General features: G+C 32.2%; 2 protein-coding genes across 2 annotated transcripts; one reads left to right on the top strand and one right to left on the bottom strand.

Annotated features, from left to right (window-relative positions):
* Nucleotides 1–10961: 10961 nt before the first annotated feature.
* On the bottom strand, nt 10962–13308 carry LOC133204000 (uncharacterized). Its single transcript, XM_061339788.1, has 3 exons — nt 12666–13308; nt 11615–11737; nt 10962–11368 (listed from the first exon to the last, which is right to left on the bottom strand). Exons 1-3 carry the CDS (start codon nt 13306–13308, stop codon nt 10962–10964), a joined length of 1173 nt encoding a protein of 390 aa, XP_061195772.1.
* A 2330-nt stretch (nt 13309–15638) lies between these two features.
* LOC133203828 (uncharacterized) lies at nt 15639–26523 on the top strand. The gene is made up of 17 exons (XM_061339616.1): nt 15639–15764; nt 16050–16125; nt 16447–16681; nt 18270–18386; nt 18754–18811; nt 18895–18998; nt 19082–19111; nt 19275–19346; nt 19599–19644; nt 19741–19781; nt 20367–20409; nt 20603–20628; nt 23639–23705; nt 23954–23979; nt 24221–24268; nt 25464–25525; nt 25713–26523. Exons 2-16 carry the CDS (start codon nt 16072–16074, stop codon nt 25499–25501), a joined length of 1005 nt encoding a protein of 334 aa, XP_061195600.1. The 5' UTR covers nt 15639–15764; nt 16050–16071; the 3' UTR covers nt 25502–25525; nt 25713–26523.
* The last annotated feature ends 86 nt before the right edge of the window (nt 26524–26609 follow it).

Genomic DNA, 26609 nt, shown 5'->3' with positions numbered 1-26609 from the left:
TCTTATCAACGTTGTTCTTACAGAAAATACCGCAACATATATCCGCAGTATATACATGTAATGTATAATACAATCTTGTCTAAATCGAAATCGGGATTAAATTTGCATGTTGCTCAAGTCAGACATTTCTATTACATGTATCTCCGTATAAGTTCTTCTTTCCAAGCAAACAAGTTTTGAAATGATAACAAGTCCACGATTTTGATTTTAATGCTTAATTAAATATATAATGTACCTAGGTAACCTCAGTTAAATCTGTTAGTTGAATCATAAAATTAATTAGGCTTTAACTGTTAGTTTTAACTTTTGTGCAACCGGTTTAACTCGCCATTAAATTTAACGTCGGGTTAACGCAAAGTTAAGGGCCAGTTAAATTTAACTCAAGTTCGTACAACCGGATCCTGAGGGGAAAACTTAAATTTTCAATTCAATCGAACGAATAACATTTATGAAAGTATGCATATACAGATGCATGACGTATACTGCATAAGAACTGAATTTCTAGAAACTCTGAAGTAAATCAAAGAAATTTTATTAAGATATTTCTGTTTAATGTAATTAATTATTTCAGTAGTAAAAGATGAAGTGAAGAGGGAATACTCTAGATACCATTTACAGGTAAGGAAACAATTTTCATAGAGCAAGTATCCATTTTATTTTTTTTTTTAAGTGCATGCATGACTGTGTAATAGAATAAAGGCATGATAATATGTTGGAACATAATTTTGTTGACAGAAGTGGAAGTAATAGAAAGTGGACATGATTTATTACTGACTAAAACAGTCCAACCCAAAACTTTTTAGCCTAAAGGAAACAATTATTTTTTTTTTTTGCTTCGCAGAGACGAAAGCTCAATCGAGCTTCTCTGATCAAAATTTGTTCGTTGTCTGTTGTTGTAGTTTTCGTTGTCGTCGGTGTTGTCATCGTAAACTTTTGCAAGGTAAATCTTATACGGTACCAATTTTGATGCACCAGATGCGCATTTCGACAAATTATGTCTCTTCAGTGATGCTCATGCCGAAACTTCTCCAAAACCACTCGGCCAATTTCAACCAAACTTGGCACAAAGTATCCTTGGGTAAAGGGATTCAAGTTTGTTCCAGTGAAGGGTCACACCCTCTTCCAAGGGGAGATAATTAAAGATTAGTAACAAGATGTGTTTGTGAAACACTGATGCCCCCGTATGGCAGCTTATGGCGAAGGTTAAATTTTCTCAAATGCAAGTCAAAATCCAGGCAAAAAGATAAAAAATGTTGGTACCCAAAGAAAGGTCTTGTCTGGAGGAATATACCTGTGAAATTTGAAAGCCCTAGCTGTAACTGTTCAAAAGTTATGGCGAAGGTTAAAGTTTTTTAAAAGTAAGTGAAACGTCAAGGTCAACGTCAAAGTTGTTGGTATGCAAAGGAAGGCCTCGTCACAAGGATTACATATGTGATGTATGAAAGCCCTAGCACCAACCATTCAAAAGTTATGGCCAAGGTTAAAGTTTTTCGAAAGTAGGTCAAACTCCTAGGTCAAGGTCAAAGGGTCAAACTGAATGGTATCCAAAGGAAGGTCTTGTCACAAGAATTACATATGTGAAGTATGAAAGTCCTAGCACCAACCATTCAAAAGTTATGGCCAAGGTTAAAGTTTTTCAAAAGTAGGTCAAACTCCTATGTCAAGGACAAAGGGTCAAAGTGGTTGGTATCCAAAGGAAGGTCTTGTCAAAAGGATTATATATTTGAAGTATGAGAGCCCTAGCTCTAACCGTTCAAAAGTTATGGCCAAGGTTAAAGTTTTGCAAAAGTGGGTCAAACTCCTAGGTCAAGGTCAAAGGGTCAAAGAGGTTGATATCCAGAGGAAGGTCTTGTCACAAGGAATACACATGTGAATTTGAAACCCCAAGCACTAACTGTTCAAAAGTTATGGCCAAGGTTAAAGTCTCATAAAATTTTGCAAAAGTGGGTCAAACTCCAAGGTCAAGGTCAAAAGGTCAAATATGATGGTACCCGAAAAAAGGTCCTGTCAGAAGGAATACACATGTGAAATATGAAAGTCTTAGCTCCAATCAATCAAAAGTTATGGGCAAGGTTAAAGTTGAAAACAGACAGACAGACAAACAGAAAAACAGACAAACAGATAAACGGACAAATAGACAAACAGACAAACAAATAAACAGACAAACAGACAGACAGGACAAAACAATATACCCCCGGGATCTTTCGATCCCGGGGCATAAAAATTCGGTGCTGTCATCTAAAAATCTTCTTAATATATGAAAGCCTCCTGACGTAGTGTAGATTTTGTTCAAATCATGACCACGGGGTGGGGTGAGGCCACTATTGGTGAACGAAGTTTTACATGAGTATACATAGGAAAAATCTTTGAAAATCTTGTTCTCAAGAACAGGAAAGCCACGAACAGTCTTTTATATATGGAAGCACCATCAGGTAGTGTAGATTCAAGTTTGTTCAAATCGTGACCCCTGGGGGTAGGGTGTGGGCCACAATGGGCAATCAAAGTCTTACTTAGAGAAAATATAGGAAAAAATCTTTAAAATTCTTCTTCTCAAGAACAACAAAGCCATGATCAGTCTTATTTATATAAAAGCATTATCAAGTAGTGTAGATTCCGGTGTGTTCAAATCATGACTTCCAGGGGTAGGTCTGGTCTAAAATGGCCGATCAAAAAATTTGCTGATGAAGAACAAAAAGGGCCATATATACAAAGGCGAGCGTTGTGGTCCATGGACCTCTTGTTTATTCATTCCGACGTTTTATCATCCCATTAATAACTATCTTAACTTCATATCGTTTTCTCATCCCATTAATTCTTAACTTCATATTCGCAGATGTTTTTCAATGAAAACTAGATGCTGTCATGAGACAGTAATACCCGCACTAAGGTGTTTGCCTCTAAATGCACACTCCTTCATATTGGGCCTACCAAGGAAAAAGCCAAAATAATTCTATAATTTACACAGTACATGTATTTGTCAAATCGAGCATAAAATGCTCAGGTGACCATGTGACCTATGAGCCTCTTATAGGTATTTCATTTATTTAATTCATTACCAGTCTGAAATAACAGAATTTAATTAATGATGTAAATTAGGTTTTGATAAAAGTGGGGATATAAATTTTTGGCCCATAATTGAACTTTTTAAATTTATTTTCTCAACAACAAATAATGTTATTTTAGTACAAGGCGTTTTTAACGAATTTATCAAAATGTGCAAATTTTTTTTAGTATTTAATTAGGCAAAAACCCTCTTGAAAAGCCATACCCAATCAATTTTGTCAACCCCCAACCCCCCCCCCCCCACCCACACACACACACAATTTGCCTGTTTTTGAAAATAGGCCTAGATGGCAAAGTTATGTTAAAAATATCGTTATGATAATTTAAATTTTTTTCTTGTACTGTACGTGTATGTGAACACCTTTTTGAAAAATTTCTTCATCACATTGGGCTTGCGTCACCCTACTAGTACTAGTTTTACCATTATTATTTTTAGATTGCACATGCATTCGGCAAACCTTGGCTGATTCCGTCACCTTCGTCAAACGTTAGAACGTTAGATAAGGTACGAATCGGCCGAGGTGTGCCGAGTGATTGCACATGGTGCAGTGTGGTGAAAACATCATTACGTGTATATCAGTAGGAATTATTAATTCATTTTGTGTTTTAATTGGATTATATTTCATGAAGTTAACAGGACCTATGACAGTCGGTAAGTACAAATTTAAGTATAGATTGGGGTAAACTCAACCGAAATGCAAATAGTTAGGTTAAAGCAGGTCCCTGGTTAAAGTTTAAAAAGGATCAAACGCAGCATAGTTAAGGTTGCAGTAAGGTGGCGGGGCATAATTTATACGGGAAATGCTTACTATGACATCACACAAAAATATAAGTTCTTCCAATTACCACAAAATGAAATAATTTGCTATTTTAAACTGTTGAATATCTTTAAACTACATTAATACTAACTAGTGCATGCATTATTGTCGTTGGTTAAATCCCACACAGCAATATATAAACAATTCACTGAGCGCAATGCACTTGTCAATGTGACGTCATATCGTAAAATTTGACGCAGTTTGTATGCAGTGAGAGGCGGATCAAGTTATATTTATACTATGAAAAAATGTATTTTGTAATTAAATAAAATATAAATTGTAGATATATAAGAGGCCTTTAACTTGGATGCGATGTCTTTCTTATGATTTTATTCATATACTTCCCGTACATTCCCTAGACAAACTATATTGTCGTATATTTGTATGCAGATTCATTGAAGGGTAATAAAACGGTCGTAATAAATCGATATATTGCAAGGGCATACCCTCAATGAATTATGACAAGCTTTTACACATAAATTTAAGAAGTATGAAGATAATTGAAAAGTGCTGCGAACCTGTTGAGATCTTGCAAATGAATTAATTATATAATAATTTAATGTACTTGACCAGCAAAATATTCAACATACGGTCTAACAAATGTAATTTATCAATTAGATAGTAGAATCTATATAGGTTCGCAGCACTTTTCACAAACTACAAAGAGTGTTGAAAATAATTATATGTTAAACTTAGATTTTTAACTTGGTTATGCCCTTGCAATATTAGAATTTATATATGACCTCAATACTTCAGGTATATTTGCTAAAATCACGTGGCTGCCACATCACGTGACAAGTCTAAATAAGAAATCTAATCGTCCTCAACATGTAGTTTTCAACCACATTGCATTTGTCCGATAATAGTAAAGTCCTAAAATGAAACGCCCATCCTTGTAAAGAATGTATTTTCTATCTAGAAAATTCGCCGATATTTCCATTTAGCACCCTAATCGTACTGCGAAGATCATCGGATGCCACAGTAGACGAATTTCACATTATGAAGAGTTATATCTCCCGTTGTCGACATTACATTCAATTACATGCACAGATCCAGGAATTTTTTCGGCGGAGGGGGGGGGGGTCCACACCTCAGTCAAAAAAATTTCCAGCCCAGAATTTCCTGTGAAGCAAAAAAAAAAAAAAAAACAAAACCAAAAAAAAAAAAAAAAAAAAAAAAAAAAAAAAAAAAAAAAAACATAAAAAAAAACCAAAACAAAACAAACAAACAAACAAAAATCAAAAACCAACAAACAAATAAAAACAATGATGGTGTTGTCCATTTTTTTATAGGGGGGAGGGCGTCCAGTCATTTTTTAATTTGCTTCTGTAAATCAGTATAATCATAGTCCTATTTAAATAACTATGCAAATTCCCGAGGGGGGGGGGGGGCAATATCCCTAGCCGCTCCCTGTCCCTGAAATGACAAATGGTCATGTGACTCCAAAAAAGTAGAAAACTTTTCCATTTTGACTATGCATAATTTTGTTTCTTGTGTTATTATGTTATGTATATCAAATGGTTTAAGGTTATGAACCCCTGGAGGTCATCCCCACTCTCTTAATGAACTGGAAATGTTCACAATCTGACTACATCAAATTAAACAAAAGTGCATCAATGATAAGATTGCTTGACATTTCATTCATGAATTTGGGTCAACTCATGTACCCTCCTAGAATTAGGAATGAAAATCATTCAAAGAGATGGACCATTAAACTATTTGTATATATTCACATTTTTTATGTCAAAACAAAGTTTTAGTTTGCATACATGAACAAACAGGGGTCTGAGAAGGGGAAGTGGCGAGGGGAAGGAGTTATCTCTTTACGTCTTAATTGTTGAAAACTCCTAAAATGAATGTAACCTCTAATCCGACTTGTTCGTCTTCATTATTTTTAAGTGGTGGTGTCTCCATATGAACGAAAAATTCCCGAGAGGGGCATTTAACAAACAAACAAATGACTTAAAAAACACAATATACATGTACACGTTTATTAGTCAACAGATATACTTCTGGTCATATCTCTAGTTCTCCCTTGAATCAGAAATGATGATATAAATATTTTAAGAATGATTAAGAGTTGAAAAGGTTGTGCATCTTAAAATTGACTTAACCTAAGCTCTGTGGTTAAATAAGCTATACCACTTTAGCTTATTTTGCTATTCAAAGCACCTTAACATGCTTAAGATTAATTATTTTTAATCATACTGTTTTCTAAAATGTGCAGTTTTTTTTCAACATGGATACAAGTCATACATTTTCAGCTTCTTAAAACAATGTATGAAAAAAAAAAAAATCCTTTTCAAATACTGTAACTCTTTCCAAGTACTTGTGATCATAAGTTTTTAGCTCACTTGAGTTTTTCTGGTTTTCTGATCACATTTTGTCTGTCATCTATCTGTCCGTCTGTAAACTTTTCACATTTCTGTCTTCTTCACTAGAACCACCAATTTTAACCAACCCTGCCATAAAGCATCTTCGGGTAAAGAGGATTCAAGATTGTTCAAATGAAGTGTCACACCCTCTTTCAAGAGGAGATAATCAAGAATTAGTGAAAATTTGGTGGTATCATTTTAAAAAGTCTTATCAAGAACCACTGACTGGGCCCAAAAAGTTGAAACTTTCTTTTACATACATTTAGTGTTGATTCAAATTTGTTCAAATTATAACCCACTGGGGTAGGGTGGGGCCACATATGGGGATCCAAAGATTTACATAGAAAAATTCAGAGGATTTTTTCCATCATAAATCTTCTCAAGAACAGTAAGGGCACTATTGTCCCCCATTTTCGTGAAAGGGACCTAGGGTACATTAAATCTCATTTGTCTGTCAGTCTATCTGTTTGTCAGTCTTTCCGTCTGTCACAATAAATTTAATCTTGGTCATAACTTTTGAATAATAAGAGATAGGGCTTTCATATTTCAAATGTACATAACCTACAAGAACTTTCTAAATATACAATGATCTTTGAACCCATGACCATGACCTTGAAGTTTGACCTACTTTTCAAAAAAATTAACATTACTTTAAATTGATCATTTTAAAAGAGGAAAGATAGGGCATTCATATTATACATGTATATTACCTGTGACAAGACCTTTCTAAATATATCATGACTTTTGACCCTGTGACATTGACCTTGAAGTTTAACCTACTTTTCAAAAATGTTATATTTCCTTATAACTTTTGATTGAGAAGAGATAGAACTTTCATATTTGACATGTACATTACCTGTAACAAGATGTTTCCGAGCATGCTATGATTTTTTACCCCTTGACCTTGATATTTTATCTAATTTTCAAAAATTTTAACTTTGCAGATTACTTTTGAATGACATATGATAGGGCGTGCATATTTGAAACAATATGCCATAAATAATGGCATCCCATCCACTAAGACACGGAAAGTAGGGGACCCAATTCTTTGAATTTGCTTGTTAGTCATTTTGATATGGAAACATCCTCATATAGTGTAGATTAAAGTTTTTTATGCCCCTCAATGAATATGGCCGAGGCATATAGTGTTTGTCATATCCGTCTTACATCCTTCCATCCTTCTGTCTGTCCTTCCGTCTGTCCTTCTGTCATGCTTTGCTTTTAGCTCAGTTCAAAGCTCAGTTTCAAAGAAACCATCCAAGATATTTTTATCAAACTTCATATGCTGATAGATATTGATAAGGGCTATGCAACCGCATTAACATTTTTTTAACCTTGACCTTTCCTTTGACCTTGACTTCACTTTTCTTAAACTAGTGTTTAGCTCAGTTTTAAAGATAACATTAAAGATAGTGTAATCAAACTTCATATGTTGATGCATACTGATGTAAGCTATTCAACTGCATCAACATTTTTGACTTTGACTTTTCCTTTGACCTTGACTTCACTTTTCTTTAAATTAGTGTTTAGCTTATTTTTAATGATATCATTCAAATTACTGTAATAAAACTTCATATGCTGATAGATTCTGATGTAAGCTTCTCAGCTGCATCATCCTTCTTGACCTTGACCTTTCCTTTGACCTTGACCTCACTTTTCTTAAATTAGTGTCTAGATCAGTTTTGAATAAACAATTCAAGATATATTTATCAAACTTCATATGCTGATACATACTGCTGAGAGCTATGATTATCATCTACTTTTTTGACCTTGACTTTTCCTTTGACCTTGACTCCACTTTTATCTACGTTTTAAATAAACCATTTACGCAGCTATGTTAAGGCTTCCTGAAGCTTTTAAATGCGCTCAAAACAGAATATGTCGTTGCGAGGTCGGTTTTGGTTTTAACTTATAAGTATTGAACTTAGGTACTTCCAATTTAGATAGAGGGTTTCCTCGGCTATATATTAACATATTTGTTATGATATCACATGACTTTGTTGATCACGTGACGGTCATTTATAATTTTTTGAAGTGTTTCATATAAATCGCTTCGGCGCAGCTGATTAACACAATAATTATTAACATTTTGTTATATAAATAAACTCATCGTATCCTTGTGTATCCGAAATGTGCTAGGGAAAAGTCATAGTATTACTTAGATACAAAATATTTCCTGCGAAATTTAACTTACCTACAAATTCGAGGGCATTTTCCACACAAAAGTGTAATCTGTATTAAAACAAAGCCAACATACATTTTTCCCAAGCAAGATTCAGTTAGAGAACAACCTCTTCTTACAGATTTCCACAAAAATTCTCAGATTAATCCTCATTAATCACCTGCGCCAGACTCTTTTATACACACGCAATAAATTCTACCCCCAACCACCGGTATAAAACAGAGTACATTTCAAAAGTATATTTTCATAAGCATTTTGAGCATGTTGAATTTCAATCAAGGGTATGTAAGCGGTGTATTTTTAAAATATTTGGACATATAAGACTTAAAAAACCTTAAACGACCCGTGAATTTTGCAATAGCTATCTAGCATTTTACATGCAGTTTGAAATGAAGTGTAAAGTTCTTGACACTCTCCCCGTCTTAACACCTCAGATTTGCAGTGACTTGACGTCATTTTCCATTATGACGTCATATTTTGGTAGTTCAGAGATGTGAAGGCACAGAGTGCACTGTGATATTCTACGGGAAGCCTTAACCTACCTTCGTATGATATTTTTATCAAACTTCATATGCTAATAGTAAATACATACTGATGTTAGCTTTTCAACTGCATCAACATTTTGACCTCAACCTTTCCTTTGACCTTGACCTCTCTTTTCTTAAATAAGTGTTAAGCTCAGTTTTAAATAAATCATTTAAGATATTTTTATCAAACCTAATATGCTGATATGTATTAGTGAGAGCTATTCAACTGCATCAAAAACTTTTCACCTTGCACTTTCCTGTGACCTTGATCTCCCTTCTCTTTAATAAGTGTTTTTCTTAGTATTAAAGAAAAAAATTAAGATATTTTTATGTAAGCCTGCACGTATACATAATTTGGTGAGAATTTTTCATCTATATCCAATTGTTTTTAGATTTTAGTTTCAATTCTAAAGAAACTGTTCAAGATATTCTTATCAAACTTCATACACTCATACAAATTTTCATGTTGCATTAGTGATATACATTCGGCTGGGCATTCATGTCCTATGGACGTATTTCTAGTTTTCAAATCATGACCTCCAAGGGTAGGGTCAGGCCACAAGAAGTTTTATATAGGAATAAAAGGGGACAAATCTTCAAAATTCTTCATTTCAAGAACAAGAAGAGCATGATTAATATGGAAACATTCTGAAGAAGTGTAGATTCAAGTTTGTACACATCATGACCCTATGGGATAGGGAGGGGCCATTTTTTTCCTACCCCTATTTGCCATCCACATGGAAATGCAAATTTTGAAACCATTTTACACATCCAAAAGACAAAACCAATCATCTTCCTAATGATCATGAGTTAAGGCTAATGCATAAAATATAAGGGAAGTTCTGGGAACCAGGGTGTTTAAACATGTTAAATATTTAGAAAAAAAGTGAACCCCATTTGACCCCCAGGGTGAAAATGAAATTCCGAAACCTTACTGCACATCTACAGGACACCACCAACTATCTCCAAAAAGATGATTAGACTACTGTGTAAAATGTAAGAGGAATTCAGGGAAACAGGGGCTTTTTGCATAAAAAACGTTAGTTTTCCGACCCCCATTTGTCCCCCAGGGTGAAAATGAAAATTCCGAAACCTTACTGCACATCTACATGACACCATCAAACATCTCCCAAAAGATGATTAGGCTGCTGTTTAAAATGTAAGAGGAGTTTGAGAAAGAAGAGTGTGACAGACGGACGGACGGACGGACAGACATGAGTAACAACAATATACCCGAACTTTCTTTAGAAAGTGCGGGTAGAAAGAGGATTTTTATACCCGCACTTTCTAAAGAAAGTTCGGGTATATTGTTGTTACTCATGTCTGTCCGTCCGTCCGTCCGTCCGTCTGTCACACTCTTCTTTCTCAAACTCCTCTAACAATTTCCGTCGGGAGAGGACAAGCAAGCTTTTCTTTTATGAAAAGATTGCCCCACTGTATGAGGTCTAGATGAGGGCACCTACAACCATCCCAAAACTATACATCAAATAGCACTAGAGAGGAGCCTCAAGGTCTCCTCTGAAAACATTACGCATACCTTATCATATGTTTACCAAGTAGGTGGGAATAAACTTTAACAGCATACAAATATATGCTTTTTGTCAATTCAAATTTTTGAATAAAAATATTACAATACACTGTAGATAAATGCACCACTAAGTCTAACTAAAAGTTTTGAAAGTTAAATGAGCATGCGTTTTGTTTTTGTTTTTTCTGTTTTTTTGTTTTTTGTTTTGTTTTTTGTTTTTTATTTTGTTTTTGTTTTTGTTTTTTTGATTTTTTGTTTGTTTGTTTTCTCGTCTCCCAAATCGCTATAAGTTGTTTCCTATGTGAATTTTTTTTTAAATAATGGAATAATTACCATCATTGGTATCTGTTGTTAAATGTAACAAAAATAGACACAAAGAGAGTAACCCTGTCTAAATTCCACAAAACACACTATTTGTTTATTATATATTTACATTTGAACTATTGTACTTTTTATATTGTTCGATTTTCAGGCCACATGTATTAAGTATCCTGAAAATGTTGAAACAGAGTTTGTGTCTGAGTAAATCCGAGTCCCAAATGCCATTTTCAACCAAATTCTGTCATTCTTTTGAAGTAAGAGCAAAGCCATGTTTGCAGCCGATTGATTTGGTGCATTACCGTTTGCATATGTGTATATTCTGACCTTAATACTGCCATTTTGAACTATGTCACAATAACAGGTGTCAGAAGAATAAGAACTGAGAGACGAATAGAACAGATAAAGACCATTTACAGGGGCTGTAAAGATACCATCGTTAGAATTGTATCCGTTTCCTTCGTTTAGTATAACATGCGGGAAGACCAGTCGTCGTTCAGGTGTGGTACTCATGTCAGAAGTTGACATTGAAGCTGTAAATCCAATTTTGAGTGTTTCTGCAGTAAAGAATGGATAAAGGGTTATAAAAAAAATACTAGATCGTTTGAATATCCCCCCTTTTGCGAATAAAAATCACAATCTAAATTAAGTAAGTTCCTGAATTGGCAAGAAGATGAATGATCCTGTCAACAGATGAAATGAAAAAGGGATTTGATTTTTTTCTGTACATACAAAGGTTTGGCATGTAGAATTCCTATCATTGCTACAGCATGATAAATTATCAACTGATCTAAAGGATATACCTGATTGAACTAGAGACGACATGTTCCATTCAAGAGCAGATAAAGAATTCACCAGATCAACCTGTTGACGTTCTGTTCTTCCGAGACTAGTTTTCAGATCATGTAATGTCATATTCAATTCACCTAAAACAGATTTGATACATCTTACAATTATCATGTCTGAAAGAAGAATTCATTATCATTTTAAACATAACTGTAAGGAAGCATCTTCACAAGATAAGGACATAAGGGTTCCTGAGTCAATTTGCAGACGCATCATCCTTTCAAAATTCTTTATTTTTTTCAAAGGCTGAGTGCAGCGACGTTTTTCAAAGAAATTACAAACACTCATTGTTTTTTTCAATCTCGCAACCAATCGCATTATAAGCTTTTTTGAACAAATAACCTGTGTCACGTGCATTGAGGGCGTCACTGTTTACTTATTGTTTACATTTTCTGTCTACTTACGAATGCCTCAATTTAATCGGTGCTTTGCTAAAAGCAAACCCGAATAAAATGTGATTATAGGGTACAATTGATAATGGACTCAGGATCCTGACTTTGAGGGGATGGTAAGAGGGTGACAACTATCTTAATTTAAGGATTTCCATCACAGCAGAATTTGCGAAAATGAAAATAACTCATATAGTTGACAAGAACCGGTAAATCGTGTTGAATTGCAGTGCAAATTATTTATATTGTTTAATATTGTCTTAGATATGTGTTGCACAATTACTATTCGAAAGATATTAAGTAGCATTTTTTTTTTTAAAAATTACACTGTTTTTGGTTTCTTACCAATATGACATTTTTGTGTTCACAAAACTCTATAAATTTGAGTGGATTCAAGCACTAAAAGATTCATTTATTACCTTCTTTCAATTAGTTTATTATATTTATTTATTATTATTTCACGAATAATGCCAAAATTAAAACATTAGTATATTTCAAAACTGCACACCAAATATAATTAAATACATCTGATATCTGATTTCACCTTCTAACATTTACAAATACATGTAATTTGGAAAATGCTTGTTTTAAAACAAACAGCTTAAATGGAATTACAAACCTTTTAAAGATGAAGTCAACTGTGTATGTGTTTTGTCCAAACTCGCAAGTGAGGATTTTATTTTGTTCTGTTCCTCCTTAACGCTAAGGATATCTATCATAACGTCTTTCAAACCTGAATTCATATTTCCTGACATATTCCTGAAACTCTCTTGTAAAGTATCATTAAATACACTGGATTGTTTTTGTAGGTCCAAAAGAGATAGTGACAAATATCTCACTTGTTTCTTTAGATTGCTTATTGCATTAAGATCATCCAAATACACTGCAGGAGAAGAAGCATTTTTTTGAAATTCCTGACTACAGAAAGATTTCAAAGCAGTAAAATTCTGGCGAAGTTCGTAGTTCTCAGTCTTCAGTTCTGCAATATCTTGTTTCAAAGAATTTATTTCGTTTGTCATAGATGCTTTAAGGCTTGCAAATTCATTCATCATTGTCTCCACGTTTTTCTGCAGGTGAATTCTCAGTGCAGTTTCCTGTGAAAGAATTTCGTGGAGAATGCTGGTATCCAATGAGGCCCCCGAAGTCTCCGACAAATGAGAATGGGGAAAAGGTCCAGTATTAGTTTCATTGTCGGATTGAGGGGCTAGAAGGCATTTCGCAGCATGAAAGATAACTAATAAAATGAACGCAGATTTCCCCATCTTCTCGACACTTCTAAAAAGTGTGAGGTCTACATTAATCTTACTCAACTCTGGATATATATTATTTCACTATATTTGATTAATACTTGTACTTTGTATCTTGTGAGGTCATGAGAAAATAAAACAAACTCGCCATATTTGCACTTTCAACAGATTACATACACGTAATTATGCAAAATAGCTGAGTCTGACGTTATCGACACAATATGGGGACAAATGATGCTTGTTTTTCATAAGTCGCAGTGATTGTGGAGTGATTAGATATGAAGATGTACACTTTGTTATCAAATATAGCAATATGATGACAAAGTTTGGGTCATACAACGCTCTGTACTCTTTTTTTTTTTTTTTTTTTTTTTTTTTTTTGCTACATGCAGATTTTTTTTTTAATTTTACATTTCGAAAACGACTTTTATAATATCGTATGGAGAGAAAGATACTAACTCAATCAGCATTGAAAAATCAAACAGTTCACCATAACTTATCCATGTTATCACAAGGGAAACATTATGAAGTGTTCTTTGTCGTGGATTTTGAAATTTTCTCTGTTAACAAAACACAGTTTTTTATGGTACATATTGTCGTTTCGTACTTATTGTTTTCGACGACAACATGTACCTACCATTACTGCACATATTATTGTCTATCAGTACATTTTGTTACCCGCAACAGTATGTATCGAGACAAGCCTTTTTTATTCCTGCTGAATTGATGACGAAATGTACAGTCACATATTGGCTTCTACTGAAATGTTCCAACCCAGGTTATACAAGTATAATTGGGTAGTTATTAAATCCATTCCTAATAATTCAATTTTCCATTATTCAGTGTAGAAAATAAGACATTTCCACCTTCAATTGTACGCATTTTAAAAATGTAACGTGAGGCGGATTGATGCGTTTTTGAGGTAAGTCATTATGACGTATGCAACAGAGGTTATGCGATGTGCATGTAAACTATTTTGTTATCCAATCAAATGACGCGTTACAACCAAAATTAAATTATAAGAAAATGAATTAAAATCTCTGTATAGTAGATATACCTCTGATGCTTTTTTATTAGCTCATATGCGTAGAAACGCCTATTGCTAGCCTAAACTCACATGTAAAAACACACTTCATATTGGACCAAAGTTTGTCTAACATATCAGGCGTACATTGGGCCAATGAGCACAATGATAATGGACTTATATTATTTGTCAACATTGTCCAATGTAACCAATGTCGTTGACCCATTTTGTCCCAAAGTTAAATTGCTATCGGGAATTAATGGTCAGTACAAATTACCTTTATTTTAAATATTATCTTGCAAAAGGGGATGCTTAATTACCCCTCTAGACACCTGATACTACCTCTGGAATTTCCAGTGGTTCTTGCATTACGCCCTCTTCACAGATTTGTATTGTGTTATGATTTTTTGAGATGGATCACTGTTTTTTATCTTCACCTTTTTCATACAGTTATATGCACATGTATTCTAATAAATTTTCTGTATTATATATCTAATAAATAGTCTTTAATGAAAAACTACTAAAAGTCTAGAGAATTTTAGCGTTCAATGTCTTAGCATTAGTTTGTATTGCGTAAATGAGTATACCCGAAACATTTCGAATACGAGCGTTAAATTTAACTTAAAATATCGAACCCCCATTGTAAACAAAAAAATGTTGTCTGGTCGATATCTCTCAAAGGGAAATTTATGAGAGATTAGTGGCAGCTAGGTAAGATGTGTTTATTTTCACACAAAATTGAAATTATTTATTAATAATTTAGTACGTATTAGCCTCAATAAAAACCTCAATAAGAAAATTATACAGCTTGGTAAGGTCAATGTAATGATGCGATATTAAACACATACAGGACAGACGTCAATTTAAATACCGATACAAAAAAATCTTATTTATTTGAGATTTAACTGAAATAATTAATATAAATCGTTGGGAGATGTTTATTTTAGCTATATAATAAAGGAGTAATTGAACTTATATTGGTGAATATTGCCACTCGTTGGCTGTACAAATGCACTCGCAAACTCGTGCATTTGTACAACCAGCTCGTACCAATACTCACCAATATAAGTTTAATAACCCTGTAATATTCGTACAGTGAGTGTTATATTGTATGTCTAAAATATTAAATATGAAAAAGTACCCCTTACGCTAATTTTGTCTATATCGTTAAAAATATGATAAATGATGCATCACTTATTAAAGAAAAGCATTGTCCATTATTTTCTGTTGTCTTCTAAATTTGTTTAGCTGTCACTAATAAATTGAGTATATGCCGGTAGGTTCCGGAAAACTTTACTATCTATGTTTTTAACAAGCACTTAATACACCGTCAAACACAGCCGTATAACTGAAGAGTTCATCGCAGCCCTTGCTGGAGTCATTGCTGGAGAAAAGGATTAAGAGCGTTAGAAGATACTCCCTGTAAAAATGTTGACAAAAATTGTCGGTTAGTATATTTTATTAAATTTGTCATTTGGAATTACAAATATGTACGCCATTTTACAACAGGGGTTGGCGCTTTCATTTATTTTCTTAAGATGTAAGTAATTTTTTTTTTTACTTCAACAGCGCATTTTCCATCTATAATCAGGAAGAATATACATGTATCATATATTCAGTGTGAAAAAATGTTACTAAACCTGTGAACAGATATAGCGCGTATATTCATCCTAGATATTGACTGCGATGTTTTGACTGGTATTCAAATGTGACCTATTTTGATTGTTTACAGGCAAAAGTAGGGAAGCCCGTGAATGACTCTGCAGTATCTTCTAGCTTTGGCTTCAGCTATATTGTTCACTCTCAAGGTAATAGGTGAAAATTTAAAAATGCTATTATGCATGATTTGATAAAAAGAAACACCTTCTTTTTATCTTATTTCAATGTCGAATTCCAACAAGTATTTAGCGATAATAAGGCAATCATGTACTCAAACGGTATACATTGTAATGATTGCATATATAACACATTTTGTCACACAAAAATGTAATTTGATGAAAATAAATATAATATACTTGAAAATCCAAGCGGGGAAGAATAAAAATGTAGAATCATTTTCTCAGATTGAATCATGTATACTTATTAAGCTATTGACATATCGTAAAAAAATATTTTTGTTTACATTACAGTATAAGACCTGTTTTGCTAAACAATGTATTGAATCATTTCCAACTATAAAAGGAGTGAAACAATGCCCGATGACAGAAGAAGCATGGCTGCATGCTGCCAAAAGGAAAAGGTGTGATGCACTAGCAAATATACAAACATGTGTCCCTGAGCCGGACAGATTCGTGTACCATTGTTTGGTAAATCAGTGGGGTAATGGGACGGTTGAAGTGTGCGCTCCAATATGGATTCTTACAGGTGATACTTCATATTATTGAAGGAAGGGCTTTACTTAAAAACATGAATTTGTTTAAAAATAAGGACAAATCGCTTTTGCTTGCTCAAATAGAGAAAATACCAGCAAATATAGTTTTTAGCTACTCTATCTTGGTCTAATATAATGCTTTGAATACGTGGATTTATTTTAAATTATGTCATACAGTGCAGATGATTTTTTTTCTGTTTTGTGTCAAATTGTGGGTCAGTCTAACTAAACAAAAGCACCCTGAAATTAGGGTGCAGTGTATAGAGGGTCCTTAAGATCGAACCCTTTTTGCCTAATATTTTTTTTTAAAAAGATGTCATCACTGACCACTGACCAGGAGTATTGTGATTTTCTAATGATGTATTGTAGTGCACAAAAGAACGACAATTAAGCATTTCAGCCTTTTAAATGAAATGAATATGTAATAATTTCTGAGAAGTGAATTTGCATATATGCATTGCAATGCTACTACATTGAGGTTTCTTTAAATTGTTGATGTCTACTTTGCAACTATAACAAAAAGAGAGTAAGTATGAGAGAGAGTCATCAGGTATTTAAAGCAAGTAGCACCTGTCAGCTGATCGCACCTTACAGCAACCTACAAGCAGTAAAAATGATATGTGCTGATTTTGTTTTTAATTATCTTCTTCATGTATAATTAAACTTTGTAATTTGCAACATTTTTTTCTTTCCTTTTCGTTTTCACCGTAATCTGAATCCAAAAAAAAAAAAAAAAAAAAAAAAAAATAATAATAATAATAAATTCAAAAATATATATATATTGTTAACAAGCGTTGTTGAACCAAAGTTATCATATCAATTCATGTCAAGCTTTAATGACTGAGTTTTACAAGATAAAACTGTTACTGCGATACTGTGCTACAAAGTAATAGGAAATTTGGGTAATAAAATGTCATCTTTGAATGATTACAGGGCACATTAATTTGGGTTCACATGATATGTTTTATATGAATTAGAAACTGGGAAAATATGATATTCTCTTACATGACTTCAGGCTGAATACTGTCTTTCATGGTTACAAGATATTGTGTTATGATATTGTCTCTCAAAATTACTGAATACTGTGGATAGCATTGTAATGCCATTCACAATTACAAGACACTGAGGATAATGAAATAATGTCTTACCTGAATTCAAGAGACTGTGGATAATTAAATGTATTACTGTCTTAAATCATTACAAGTCACTGTGAGTCTAACATGACTAAAGCACTTTCAATTTGGTAATAAAATTGGATCTGACATGATAAAAAGACACTTTGGGTAATATTGTACTGTTTACATGAATAACAGGATCGCACGCGAGGTAGTCTATTACTTCTTACATAATTACAAGATATTTCGGATAATATATGCATTACTTCTTATATGATTGTTAGACACTGTGTCTAATACGATGCTGTCTCACATGACTACAATTTACTGTGGATAATGTAATATTATATTACCAGATTCGGGGTACTTTAGGCATTGTGACACTGTCTAACATGATTACAAGATATTATGTATATGATACTGTCTTACATGAATATTAGATACTGAGGGTGAATTATAATCATAGGATATTGTGGGTACTATGACACTGTTATTGGGAAAATCGTCAACGATGTTCAGAAGGACTGTACAACTGATGTTAATTCCTGTCCGCTTAGGTACAATTCCTCGGAGTCTTTCAAATGTAAGTCCTTTAATGTTTTGTTTAAAAACTATAAAATACATTTACGTTCTAAAAGTTAAAGACAAGAGAGAAAAAGTATGTTTTATCTTTTTTTTGTTTTTTGTTTGTTTGTTTGTTTTGTTTTGTTTTTTTGCAAACTCGTAATATGTAATTTGAATCGTTAATGTGTGTATATATATATATATATATATATATATATATATATATATATATATATATATATATATATATATATATATATATATATATATATATATATATATATATATATATATATATATCAAAAATATCTATATTTAAATTTTTGTAAAACATCATAAATACGAAGATAATAATTCAAATGCTTAGAATGGTTTTACTTTTTAAGACCCCAGATGCTATGACGTTAAGAAGAGTAAAGAAAACACACTAGGGGATTGTAAAAGGTAATAAAAAGGATCTGTATTTGTCTTTCTGGACATCATCTTTTATTTAAGTTTTAAGTTAATCACATTCATTACTATTTCAGCTCAACGGAATCGCAGAATGAGTGGATGATAATAGCGATTATTCTTGCTATATGTTCCTGTATAATAATTGCTGTTATATGCTGGTGGTCAAGACGAACAACAGGTATGTCGAATTTTATATCGTTACTATGTTCTGTCTCTATTGATTATATATTGCTATATCAGGAATATCATCTTCATTTTCAGGAAAATTTGAATTGAGAAATCATCAAAGAGGTACGTATTTCTTTCTAAAGATACAATGACATGAATCTTTAAGAGTGCCAATTTTGAACATAATGGCAGCTTTTAAACCCATTATTTAACGTTTCCAAAATGTTTTAATGCAAAACTGGAATTTAATGCGTGTTTGTGTGTGTGTTTTTTTTTTTCTAAAAAGGCCAAAATTCACACGGACAAGCTCAGGTTAATGGGGAAGAGGCTTTACCTTTGAATAATGAAACTTCAGATGGTACGCTAAAAACTATTTTTTTTGAAATTAATAAAACGTAATTATAAATCGTAAATGATCTCTTGTAAAAGAATGCATAATTAGAAAAGATATGCTATCTTTGACATGATCTATGACACTATGCAAAAGTTAATTTGATGTGGGTAGCAAGGAGAGAAAAAATAAAAACAAAACTAATGACTAAGAAAAGACTGCAATGTAAAGAGCTAAAACTTTGAATAATTTTTGAGTGAATATCATTATCTATTAAAGCTTGTGGAGCTGTTTCAACCAAGGAGGACGCACTCGACGAAAAACGGTTAGAATTGACAATAAATGTTTTATATTCTTCTCTAAATATTTAAAAGGTAATAATAAAGGTATTTTTGATTTTCTTCTCAACATTTCTTTGTAGGACAAGTGGCAATATAACATCAATTGAAGTCTATGGCAGAGGTAAGGAGGTTCATGATCAACAATATAAATATCATAAAACTTGAATATATATCAACATTTACGTGCAATTTTTTCGCATGATATATCATAATGAAAAAAAAAAAAAAAAAAAAAAAAAAAAAAAAAAAAAAAAAAAAAAAAAAAAAACAACAACAAAATTGATTATTGACAAGACTTCTCTGGCAATACGTATCTAAAACAAGTAAATGTTAGACAAGCTAGAAGCTGCATACTTTGCAAATCCTGACATTTTTTTTTTATCACAGCAACTAAAATACATTTAAAAATCAGAATTTATACGACTGGCAATGTTTAATTAACTCTGCTTCTCTCGTTGTGTTCGGTTAGATCTTCAGCAAATGTAAACAAGTAAGATGTCATGAACTGTTTAATAAAGGTCGTATAATTTGATCAATATTAAATCATATAATAAAACAATTATTGCTGTTTTTCAATCAATACGATGGTTAAACCACATCACATGAGGAGTATGATATTCACCATGCACGAACAGTAATAAATGTAAAATATCTTTTTTTTAATACTGTGTGGGCGTACATGTAATAAGACACCTCTCTCGTTTAGAATTTGTATACCAAGCAACACCATCGAAACATGTTTATAGCAGGTAAGAGTTATTTCAAGAGTTACTTCTCTTGTTTTTTTTTAATCTTTAATAATTTAACATACAAATATTCCGACACATAAAAGAGCATTAGTGGTACATTTGTTTTATTTACATTTTTTAAAATCTTGTTCATTGCTAAAGAGAGTTACATATGGTGTTTATACCTTCTGGTTACCTTTTACTTTTTTTCCAGTGGAAGTTCAAATTATATAAACTCAGGTAAGCCTTTCTATTTATCTAGTTTTTTTTCTATTTGTGATATTTTGCTCTCACTTCTTTAGAAAAGGAATTTTGTATAATTGGAGTTTTTTTCTTTCATTTTCTTATTTTCTCTATTTGATAATTTATATAATAAAAATCAAATATGATTTAAATGTGTATAATTTTTGCAGACCAAAAATTGAAAAAAAATCAAAGAATATATATATATATATATATATATATATATATATATATATATATATATATATATATATATATATATATATATATATATATATATATATATATATATATATATATATATATATATATATATTGTATTTAAAATTCATTCTTAATTGTGCGATAAAAATAGAATGAACATCAGGTAGAGCCGATTGAATGACTTTGATGTACGAGGGTTGTCCAAAAAGTTCGTGGACATATGCTTAATTTTCTTTATAAAGTCCGAAATGGCAAACATGTGCGATCTTAATATAGACCATGATTGAGTAAATGTACAAAAAATTAAAACAATGCACACTATTTACTGAACATTATAGGTGTAAATACTTTGTATATGCAAGTCGCAATGGCCAGTCTGACGTAACGCTTATTTCATGATAATGTCAGAAATATGAATTTTGAATTTTTATCGCATGTTCATAGACGCACGCTATTTTTCTTTATTATGCCACATTGCCAAATGTGTGCAAAAATATTTATGCATAGATTATAATTAATTTAAATTTTAAGATTCAAAACAATGCACAATAATTTACGAGCGTCATCAATATCAACACTTCGTAAATACACGATGCACAGCCCAGCCCGACGGCGCTATATTTATAACAACGTCATGAATAGAAATATATCCTATTTTCATCAAATAACAGTGGTTTCCACTTCTTGTAGTGTCTCCGAAATTTTACACACCGTTGAAAAATCGTATACACCAATTACAAATCACTAGACTAAATATTTTCCAATAAATTTAAGTTGTTTGAATAAATAGTTTGTTTTTGACGACGTTTCAACCATATTAACAATAATTGTATGATTGGACGCTGTCCCGTTCGGATGGCCGACATCGCTTTTTCTGTCAATTTTTGAAACATACTTCTTGCGGTTTTCACTTAATATTTTCATTGTCTATTTAGTAAGCGATACTAAAGGTATCAGAAAATGGCGATAACCGCTTTATTTGTGATAATTTGAATTTATATTCAGCTTTGACTCGTTTTAAAAAGAAAATAATCATTTCAATCAGATCACTTTATTTAAAAGTTCAGGCATTTTAACGCTGGTCCGTGCGCACTATCGGCGACCTTTAATGACCGACATTTTCACAAAAATATTAAGTTCAAACAATAAAAACCAAACTATTCCGACTTGGATTTTCATAACTAATATTTTGGTGTACAATAAGCACATCTTGAGCCATTCATTTTGGCAAAAACGCCATTGTCCACGAACTTTTTGGACAACCCTCATACATTATGAATAAAGACACATTGGCTACAAGAATATTGACTCAATATATTTGTTCAGTAAATGATGCGATTAGTTTTGGGACTTGATTGAAAATTCATCAAAGAAATAGATTTTTTTTATTCACATTGTTAACAAATCAACAAAAAGAATTATAAAAACAATCGAAAACTGAATCATTTATAACCATTAACCAGGTATATTGCATGTCAAATTGCCTAACAACTTGGCCAGGAAATATAAATGTACGAGGGTTGTCCCAGAAAAACGCGAACTTTTTTCAATATTTTTCGTTTCACTAATATTATAAAGTTAAAAATTGGCATGCACTATAATCAACATTTTTTACATAATTCACAGAAATTTCAATAAAATATCTCTATAAATAACATTTTCTCTCTGATAAATCACCCATTCAAAGTAGCTCCCGGCGCAACACCGACGAAGTCAGAACGTAGCTCATGGAGTTTTTGGATTTGTTCAGGAATCGTGCGTCTTTAAAAATTCGTTCGAAGCAGAAATTCGAAACTTCATTTGATTATTTTTAGTAACCAAGCTATCCATTTCACGCGAACTACAGTTAAGAATAAATCAAGGAATTAATTCTTATAATAGACAATTTTCCAACCCCGATCATAAACTTAACTACTCGCATAGTTAACACCGTCTCCACGTATAACGTCCAGCGCTAGACTTCAGTCTGTCGTCATTTTTGTTGGCCTACCAGACGCTTCTTCCATGGGATAACCAGTCCATCCATCTTTGAACCTCTTTTCCGACTTTCCTTGCCCGACTTAGCCGTTTTTGACAATATCTAACTAATAGTGTTTTGTCATATAACGTCATATTTTTTTGTTATTTATGATGTCAAAGTATTAATTTTTTACACACAAGTACTTTAGATCGTACAGTTTCTATGGATGTAATTTTTGTTACATTATGTTTCCGTATAGCCTTGTAATAAAGAAAATTTTAGATGGCAATGTTAATTCTGAAAGTCAAAAAATTGCCGTGCGCCGACCACTGATATTTAACACCCTTTAAATGCTGTTTCTAAATGCATGTGACATTCCAACTTTGCAGTATTTGGTAAAAATGACGAAAATATCATTTCCCAATATTGTGCCAGAACTGAATAATTTTGGTAAGGTAGTTTATGAAATATTAAAAAAGTTCGCGTTTTTCTGGGACAATCCTCGTATATGCTATTCATTTTGGATAAGAGAAGAAGTTTGTTTAACTTCCCTTCGAGAATCTTTTACTTATATTAAAAGGTCACGACTTGCCAGTAGAGGGCTGAAAATTTAGCCCCGTATTCGGCACTTAAAACCTTTGAACTGTGAGGTATCTTTTTGTGCCAGTACCTTCTACGACATTGGACCTCGGTGTATGTTGTCTTATTCGAAGGATCGGTCTCAATATCCCACCGTTCAATTCAAACCCGCGAAGTTAGGATTACTTTGGCAACTCTAGAGCAAATGAATAGATCATTGTTATCTGTAAAAAGCTCAATTTTTGCACCTTTCTTGTTTTCAAGACCTTCTTGACACAGCTACTTCAGATGGAATGGAGACGGATAAGGGAGAAAATGCACTTTCAGAAAGGTTGAAATTTATTATTATTATTATTATTATTATTATTATTATTATTTTACAAATCATATAAGTACATTTACTTAGATTTCTAAACACTTCTACCCATAGAATACAAAAACGGGAAGCAGCAACAAAATAATGAAAATAATATTTAACCGATACATTGTATAGCGTAAAATTTTAAAGAGGAACAATTTTTGTTTACCATAAAAAATGAGAATCTTTTGAATATTTAATTGATTTGTTTAATATTTTAGCTATCCTAGGATGCCAGATACCTTCAGTGAGTTACCATAGCAAACTGAATATTTTCTGACGTCATAGACAATTTAGATCATTTTCTGTATTTCGTAGACAATTAAGATAACGTTCTATATTTTGATCAAAACAAATATATTGCATTCGATTTATAAATTGAAAAAAAAAATAAATAAATAAAAGTCATGGAAGAACTTTCTCTTCTTTTTCTCAAATCAGCTTTTAAGAATAGGATCTTAAGTTTCATAAATGTTTTAACCTTTAAGGTACCAAAAAGAGACGAAGAAGAAGGAAGAAAAATAAACATCATATAGGTAATACTTTGTTCTAAAAACATGCAATGCAAACACTCTCTTCAGAAGATATCTTGGGAAAAAAAAAGAAATTGATATGTCTCTGAATGTTTGTAAAATATTGAATCACTGAGAAATGACTGAAGTGTGTTGTAAGTAGCCTTTTAAAGCTGAATTAAAATCTATATATACATGTATGTCATAGCAAGTTTTAGCGTATGGAAGTCTTCCATATCATTCAAAAATACTCTAACATTCCTCTTTAATAAAAAGAAGATTTATATTAAGGTATTTCCACCATCAATTTTAATGGTTCAAAGTAGGAAAACTTCATTTATTTTCACAGAATATAGTTTAAATTAACAAATAATCACAAAAATCTATAGGTTGCCATATTTTTAAGGCACAAGACGTAAATAAACAGAAGTATATGTCAATATGAAAAATAATACATTTTTAGTAAATAGTATACCGGTAATAAAAATTATGTAAAAACTGGTTCAAATACACTATTTTGAAGTTAAAAGTTCCAAAATAATTGCTTTTATATAAATATATCTGAAATGTGAATATCAGGGAATCCATTTTACATTGAAAATACAATGAAGAAAATAAAATGCCTGAATGAAGGTGCATGAGAAGGAGTTATTGCCGTTAGCAACATTTTTAAAAGATCAAATAATTGATTACGTAAAGGAAATATATATTTTATTCAATATCTTACTTAACAATATTCTTTACTACACCTATTGAGAAGCAGTATTTATCTATTGGCTATGAATATAAATTAAAAACAGTTTTGGCAAAAACCTGTGAGATCACAGGAGGATGGAAATACCTTACATGATGAATCGTGAAAATGAAATGAAATACGAATATAGTAAATCTTTGTTTTTGTTTCTTTAAATATTGCACATTTGGGATTACAAATAGAGCATTATGACAGTTATCAAACTGATAATATTGTAAATCTTTTCCCCTTTAAATATTGCATACAATGTATTTAGAATTTTGAAAAAGCATTATGACTGTTGTCAAACCATTAATACTAGGTGAGAACACTAATCATATATTCTGCTCCACCTAATATATAAATAATTCAGCGTGCATGTTTGATTTTTGCTACAATAATTTTTTAACGGTGATGGAAATAGGCGTTTTTCCTCCAGAACTCCATAAAAATTCATTCTTCTGATTTTCTTTATAATATTTTCAGACGATTTTCGTGTGAAAGGAAAAGGGGGTAAACAATAAGGACATACTTTAATCCGAGAGAAGGTTTGTTTGTAGAGATAAAAACACTTAAATTTGTTGGATGAGGAAAATAAAATAAGTTTTCTGTTTTACAAAGCAAATACAATATATTCAAAAAAGAAGAAAAAATGTATATATATGCTCGTATAAAGAATTTACACTACAATTAAATATTCGTTATTAAAATCATGTCCTTCACGTCCTTTTTCAGGAGGGCAAGGGCACTGATATCCATCAGAGTCGGTGTTTTCATCAATTACTCGACTAGGCTGCTCACACTTAGGCATGAGAAGTGTTGATGGCTGATGGTTCTGCGGAGGATATCTGTCAAGCTGAGGAATCGTTGAATCTTCCTCATCGTTTTCAATTGTTTCGTACGGATTTGCCTCAGATTGTTGATGTTCATCATAGGACATTGTGTTTGACTCAGGGACAGGCAGTCTTAATAAGTTTTTATCGTGTACAAGCGCTTGTATTGGTTCGTAATATACAGGAACGTTTTGATCATTTACGAAGTCATTTACAATAACTCCTCTTCTTTTCCGACATTTGTTTATTGCATAAATAGCAGCTACCATAAAAGATACTGTAAATCCTATCGCAAGAATTAGGTAAAGCGGATTGTTGATAAGTAATTGATCAGATATATTGCTACGGAATCGCACATTATTGAAAATTCCCGAGGATTCAGTTGACTCTGAAGAAGAGTTGTAAGATTTGGATACTGATATATTCTTAAATAATGTGACCTTGGTGAATCTTTCCTCGAGAGAATTGTTAGTAGAATATTTGATGGTTGTGATGCGCTGTGTTCCTATGTTAAGCTGAGAAATAGTAGATTGAAATGATGTGTGCTTTTCGGTGATCATATGCCTAGCCACTGTAGTGGTTTCTCTAGTTGTGTTCTTGTATATAGCTGAAACAGATAACTATATCGATACTATATAAAGTTTACTACTCTTCTAGTTTTTTTTCTTCCATTTAACTTCACGGTTGTGGTTTTTATTAAAAAAAATCATCTATCTCTTTCTCTCATACTTGATAAAAAACCTATTGAGATAAATATAAGTGTTATTAAGGAATTTCTACAATTAGAACGTAAGTTAAG

Source organism: Saccostrea echinata, unplaced genomic scaffold, assembly GCF_033153115.1.
Source record: "Saccostrea echinata isolate AGI-Se365-2 ecotype Australia unplaced genomic scaffold, CSIRO_AGI_Sech_v1 ptg000052l, whole genome shotgun sequence".
NCBI lineage: Eukaryota > Metazoa > Mollusca > Bivalvia > Ostreida > Ostreidae > Saccostrea > Saccostrea echinata.
This window is presented reverse-complemented; position numbering and strand designations above follow the sequence as displayed.